The sequence below is a fragment of the Anopheles coluzzii genome, chromosome 3 (assembly GCF_943734685.1).
Source record: "Anopheles coluzzii chromosome 3, AcolN3, whole genome shotgun sequence".
Lineage (NCBI taxonomy): Eukaryota > Metazoa > Arthropoda > Insecta > Diptera > Culicidae > Anopheles > Anopheles coluzzii.
In genome coordinates, this window is record NC_064671.1 from 60,642,493 (window position 1) to 60,649,120 (window position 6,628).

General features: G+C 42.8%; 1 protein-coding gene across 2 annotated transcripts; it reads left to right on the forward strand.

The window, feature by feature from the left end:
- The first annotated feature begins 793 nt into the window (after positions 1 to 793).
- On the forward strand, positions 794 to 6,187 carry LOC120959180 (cationic amino acid transporter 2-like). 2 transcript variants are annotated; one of them, XM_049609202.1, is made up of 5 exons: positions 794 to 1,130; positions 1,688 to 1,926; positions 3,792 to 4,165; positions 4,240 to 5,268; positions 5,352 to 6,187. In XM_049609202.1, the coding sequence occupies exons 3-5, from the start codon at positions 3,811 to 3,813 to the stop codon at positions 5,744 to 5,746; spliced, it is 1,779 nt and encodes a 592-aa protein (XP_049465159.1). In that variant the 5' UTR covers positions 794 to 1,130; positions 1,688 to 1,926; positions 3,792 to 3,810; the 3' UTR covers positions 5,747 to 6,187. The 2 variants fall into 2 exon arrangements, with proteins under 2 accessions (XP_049465159.1, XP_040238320.2); XM_040382386.2 differs by lacking the exon at positions 1,688 to 1,926 and having other exon boundaries at positions 796 to 1,130.
- The last annotated feature ends 441 nt before the right edge of the window (positions 6,188 to 6,628 follow it).

The window sequence follows — 6,628 nt, forward strand, 5'->3', positions numbered from 1 at the left end:
TTTTTCATTCGGGGCATGATGAAATCACCCGCACTTCCAACGATTCCTGCCTCACTATCGAAGAAATGTCCTCCAGACTAATCTTCTTAAAGTAAGTATTGTTGGGCATTTTATTTCATTCTCGCTTCTTCACCTATGATAACGTCGATGACGAACGAGACGAGCAATAAATTAATCCATACGCACGCGCTTGCTGTAACGTTTTACCGCGTAATTGAAGTGTCATCGATTTGTTCCGATAAGCAGCCGACGCATACCGTGTCCGCATTATTGATCTACTATTGTTTGTGGGTGGTATTAGGGCACGAAAAAGTCATTCATCAACTGCCGAGCCAAGTTCATTAGCAGGAGCTTACAGCGATGACGAAATGTGGGCTGCTCGTTGATAAGACGCAAAATATGTAACAGCTGAAATGAAAAGGCCATTGTAAATTGATTCGTAATAAATGATACCTTTGTATCGAAATTCATCCGTGTTAAAACAAAAAAATGGTTAATTGATAGCTTTAAGACGTGCGCTGGCTGAGATAGCGGTCACATTTATCATTTCGCCTATGGTTATGCATTCCGCATTACACCACGCAAGTTTAGATCGTCATATTGGCAAAATCTCAAGAATCACGTCTACACATAAACATGCCGCACACCTCTCCCCATCCTCTTTCTCTTATTACTCCTCATACCCCTTCCGAGCACCTATTCAAAAAGGCGAGAGTGTGGAAGTGGATACAAATTTGCATCCGGATATAAAAAAGTGTGGGAAGGTTGCACGTCTGTTGACCACACCAGCCACATACGCCATTCGCGTCAGCTGAGCGCAGATCGATTCCCGGTGTGTTTGTGAAACAGGTCCTGCCTTAACTGATGCTATACACGCTCGAACTATACCTTGTTTCCCGTTTCGCTCTGAAAATAGTCTCAGTCGTCGAGTGGTAAATATCGCGTGCACATTGTCCACCGCTGCCGTGGTAAAAGATTAAATTCGCTATCCTTCTTTCCCGTTGAGAGTACACGCGTGTCGATTGAAGGTTTGCAAGTTTACCCTCAGTTGAAAGTGACGTTGGACTGTTTTGGAATTTTTGCGTGCGCGAAGAGTTTACTCTGCTATCAACAGTGACGGATATAGAACGGTACGAAGTGATACTTAAGATTTATAATTAACATTCCTCAAAATTTATGTGAAATGTGTCGAAATTCAAGGGAAAATGTGACCTTGTCCGCTAGTGATTTTGCAACTCCCACCCATGCGTTACTACATTACCTATGATCAATGTTACATAAATGGCACATGACGGGAGTAACAGTTAACGATGTGCGGTGAAATAAAATGAAAGAATCCGTTTTTTTGTTTTGTGCACCAATAAATCTTGCTAGCACGAGTTTATTATCAAACCATGCGTCAAACCGCCGAAGAGGAAAAACACACAATGGAGACGCATGGTGGCGCACGTATTAGATCTTTTTTTCTCTCGCGCTCCCGGCTCTAGTGAGCAATTCTTGGAAACCGAAACAGACGATGTAACAATTTGACAGATCGCTAGCTGAAACATGCGTTCAGCGATATTGCATCAATGTAGGCGTCGTATTTTACGATGGAGGGCGGGAAGCCGGCCACACCTTATGGGTATCCTGGTTTTTATTTACTATTTTGTTTTCTCTCTCTCTCTTTTTTTGTGTTGTCTTGAAGGTCTCGCTTGCCAAAATACGCGACATAACGAAGATTTGAAGATCGTAGTATAGTCGGTAGAAGCACGGGAAGCACGATGTGATGGTTCGATTTCATCCGCATGGGTCTCGCTAAAAATAGTGCAATTATTTACAAACGAATTCAAATCATGAAACACCACACGACCATCACTGGTAGCATCGCGGTGTTTTGCACGGTTTATTTGCCGCTTGGCTGGCTTGGTATCAAGCGGTGTACAGGTACATATTTGCAAATCTTAGACCTTCACCAAAACACGGACGAAATATGCCCGGTACTTTACCCTAGGTCAATGGCACCAAGAACCACCTAGGGATGCCCATGGTTTATTTTTTGGGAGGGTGGGCGTAATAAAATAAATTAAAAACGGTTCTCCTTGATGGTGCAATTGCACCGATGACAGGTAAGGAATGTGTACGGGAACGGCAGTGCAACACAGTCAGCGGTGGCGCATAAATCGGCCGCGAACGCATTTTACCATTGCGACACAGTGGCACCGAAACCGTCACCGATCGAGACGAACGGCAAGCTCATCCGCCCCATACCGGCCGTTACTCGTATAATATGCGTGTGTTTCAAATTGTCACTGCATTTATTCTGTTGTTATGACAAATCCATTCGGATGGAGAGGATTTTGCAGGGAAGATACAATGTTTATATTGTGACGAGTTTGCAGAATTGGAGCAGTTGCGAATATGCTGTTTTTTGTTTTCTTTCGCCGATAGAGCCGTTGGCTAGTTTGACATGAGTGATCTAACAAAGAAGCTCATTGTCGGGGTAGAGAATGAGGACATGCGAGAACTATCGACGTAGAAATCGATTCTAGAACTGCGCTGTCCGCCCCGTGAAAGGGATGCTGTTGCTTTTCTACCCGTCTGTCGTTGAGCTAAATGATTGGTATGACAGGCTGGTACAGGAACTATGCCAAAACGCAAAAAATGTGGTCAAATCAATATTGGTCCTATACCGTTTGCGTCATTTTCAATAATAGTTTCAATGCATGTTCGGTTCATCATTTAAATGTAGTACGAAATAAACAAAAACATGCCGAAAGGAAAAAAATTCGTGGAAGGCAAGTAAACTATTGTATAATTAAGTGCCCCTTCTATGACTTATTTGCTAGTATTTATACTAATTTCGCTAGTATATTATTACGTATTCACTTTGTTCTTATACAGGGTTTCTCACGATTTATTGGTTGATGGGAACTGACCAGTAAACCCATGGGAAACCCTGTAAGTAGTTATTATACTTACTTTCAATACGTTCAATACGTAAGTTTAGCGCAGATAAGGCACGATCCCAACCCAGTATTAAAGGGGCCAACTTGTCTACAATTAAATCGTTGAGCGATAATTGGCAGGATGCAAAATTCTACAAAAGAATTATTTGACACGCTCTTTTCTGTGATAATGTTATTTAAATGGGATGGTGTAACGAATTTTGTGTTTTCTTTTAAGAGATCATCCATGAGGTTTGTGGTAAAAGCATGAACTCAAAGCCCTGTACATTATTTGGGATCTATGAAATGCATTTTTAACTAATACTTACAAAAAAACTGATATAATAATAATTATTAACTTTTATTATTATAATTATCTAACAAACAAATAAATAAATAAATAAATAAATAAATAAATAAATAAATAAATAAATAAATAAATAAAATAATAAATAAATAAATAAATAAATAAACAATTTAGTAAATATGAATAATTCAAATTTTGTATTTAAATAATGTGATTTGACATTACTATAGCAAAGTTGATGCAGCAAAGTGTTTAAATAAATGTGCAACAATTGAAATATAAATTTCTTATTTCTACTTTGGCGGCTTGTCAATTGAATGTCGAAAACCCCCGATTACGAAGAACTTTTTAATTTATTGGTTAATGAAAATGCACACGATTAATTCTTAAACTTACTTACTTATCTGTTTTGATTTATGTTTTTTATGAAAAGAATGCCATTGTTATTGGACCGATTAAACCACCGGTACTTAACTAATCCAGAACGATCTACTGTAAACAGTATATGTTAATGTTTTTGTATCTTCTAACATTTTTCAAACATTTTCCATTTGCAGGTGACGTCGAATAAAACACATGGAAAACTTCTGGAAAGCTGTCAGTCGCAAAAAACCTAACAACGACGATGGAAGCCATTCGAAGCTGGCTCGTGTCCTGACCCTACTCGACCTCACCGGTCTTGGCGTGGGCAGCACGCTCGGCCTGGGTGCGTACGTGTTGGCGGGTTCCGTAGCTTATGAACAGGCTGGACCGGGTGTAGTCATTTCCTTCGTAATAGCGGCCCTAGCAGCGGCCATTGCGGGGCTCTGCTATGCGGAGTTTGCATCGCGCGTGCCCAAGGCCGGTTCCGCCTACATCTACACCTACATTACGATAGGCGAGTTTGCTGCCTTTACGATCGGGTGGAATCTAATGCTGGAGTACATTATCGGTGAGTGAGATAAGCAATGAGAAAATAACCTTTTTTTATAACTTTTGTGATCATTCTGTTCACCACAACACCAGGAACGGCAAGTGTTGCGCGAGGCTTAAGTGGATACATTGACGCACTGATCGACCATCGTATGGGAAACGCCATCAAGGATGTGGTTCAGATGCGTGTGAGTTTCTTGGCCGAGTACCCAGACGTATTTTCCTTCCTGGTCGTGCTAGTGATAACAGCCCTACTGGCGTACGGTGTGAAAGAATCAACTGTGCTGAACAATCTCTTCACCGGTGTGAATCTGATCGTCATAGTGGTCGTTTTGGTGTCAGTGGGCATTAAGGCTGATCCGGCTAACTGGGCGATCAAACCGGACGATCCAAACGTTCCAGCCGGGCTGGACATCGGTGCAGGCGGATTCCTCCCGTATGGCATCGCGGGCGTGATGGCCGGTGCTGCCAAATGTTTCTACGGCTACGTGGGCTTCGATTGTATCGCTACGACTGGCGAGGAGGCACAGAATCCTTCCCGGAACATTCCACTAGCCATCATCGCTTCGCTGATCATCATCTTTCTGTCGTACTTTGGCGTGGCGACCGTGCTTACCATGGCACTGCCGTACTATCTCCAGGACCCGATCGCACCCTTTCCGCGGCTTTTCGATTACCTCGGCTGGCAGGAGATCAAGTGGATTGTATCGATCGGTGCAATCTTTTCCCTGTGCACAAACTCATTGGGCGCAATGTTTCCGCTGCCTCGCGTTCTGTACGCTATGTCGTCGGATGGTCTCATCTTTAAGCAGTTGCGGACTGTCCATCCAAAGACTAAGACACCACTGCTGGCCACGATTCTTTCGGGCCTGTTTTCCGGTACGATGGCCATGCTGTTCAATTTGCATCAACTGATCGATATGATGTCGATCGGAACGTTGCTAGCCTACACGATCGTAGCGGTGAGTGTGCTGGTACTGCGCTACGAGCAAAATACCAACTTTATCGTGAGCAGTCAAACGAAGTCGTCAACAGTGATGAAACAGCTATTCAATCTCACCTGCCTGACGGTACCGAGCAGCTTATCGTCCGATATTGTAAAGGTGTGCGTGCTTATTTATGGTGAGTTTACTAATAGAGCATTTTCATTAAAATTCAATAGCATTAGAGCATTTTTAGCAACATACTTTGGTTTTTATTTACAGCTATCGTTATTAGTGTGATTAGCTCGATTCTTGCCCACGCCCAGGATTATCTCAACAGCTACAATCCACTATTCTGCACACTTCTAGCGGCCATGGCCATTGTAGCGGTGCTGTTAACACTCATCATATCCTGCCAACCGACGGAAGAGCGACAGCTTACCTTCCGTGTACCGTTTGTCCCGTTCGTACCACTGATCAGCATCTTCGTGAACGTGTACCTCATGTTTCAGCTCGATGCGGCCACCTGGGTACGGTTTCTGGTGTGGCTGGTGGTAGGCTTTATCATCTACTTCTCCTACGGTATCCGTCACTCGGTGCAAGGATCTGGCAGTCAGACGCTTTCGGAAAGTCAGCTCGACATCCCATTCGCTATGTTTACCACGGTGAAGCAGTAGAGGGGGCAGATGATCGCATTCCGTGGGAATGGGGCAGCTAGGCAAGCACATTTTCATACACTCAAGACATTAGGCTACGCTGGTAGTAGGCAAAGTTGCATCTAGATTTAGTGTGGTAGGCTGCAGTAATCTAGTCATTCTATGTTTAACCAAATGTGCACATTCACCCGCACATGTGCAAGAGATTGCGAAAAGACAGAGCATTAATAGTGAACCGTTTTAGGTTAAGTTAGCTCCAGGTTAGAGGATATCGTTCCTGTTCGACTTTCATGGATCACTATATGCTTTTCGGGAAATGTTTAGTATGTAATCAGTAATCATTGTTAATGGTAGAAATATTAACTAATCTAGAAAACAAAGCTATTTATTATTTCATTGTTTTAGTGTTTTTCTCATTTACCTCCAACAGGACGCAATAAACTGTTGAGTTTAGGAATTGTTCATGTTTTTTTTTCTGTTCCATTATTTCACCGAACGCGCAACAAAGTATTTTGATTTCTTGCTATAACCGTCGAAACAATACTAAACGCAAAAGTAAACTTACACCCTATGTTACATGAACTCGTAACACAAACCAAAACACTTTAGCACTAGAATGGAGTGCAGCGCGAACAAAATTAGGTCATCTCACGGTTCAAGCTCACTTCTCCGTGTCGGCCCTTGATGAGCTCGTGTATGTGCCAATGATCTTACTCTGTGTCCCTTTGCGGACGGTACGATCCAGCTGTTGCTGCTGCTGCTGCTGTCGCGTCACTAATCACGCCACAACCATTTCCCCCATTCGCGCATGCTTTTGGCGGTGCGATAATGTCAACGAATGAAAAATATGCGTTGCACTGTAGCACACAGCTTCCTAATGGGTTCTTGAGCAGTAACGTGATG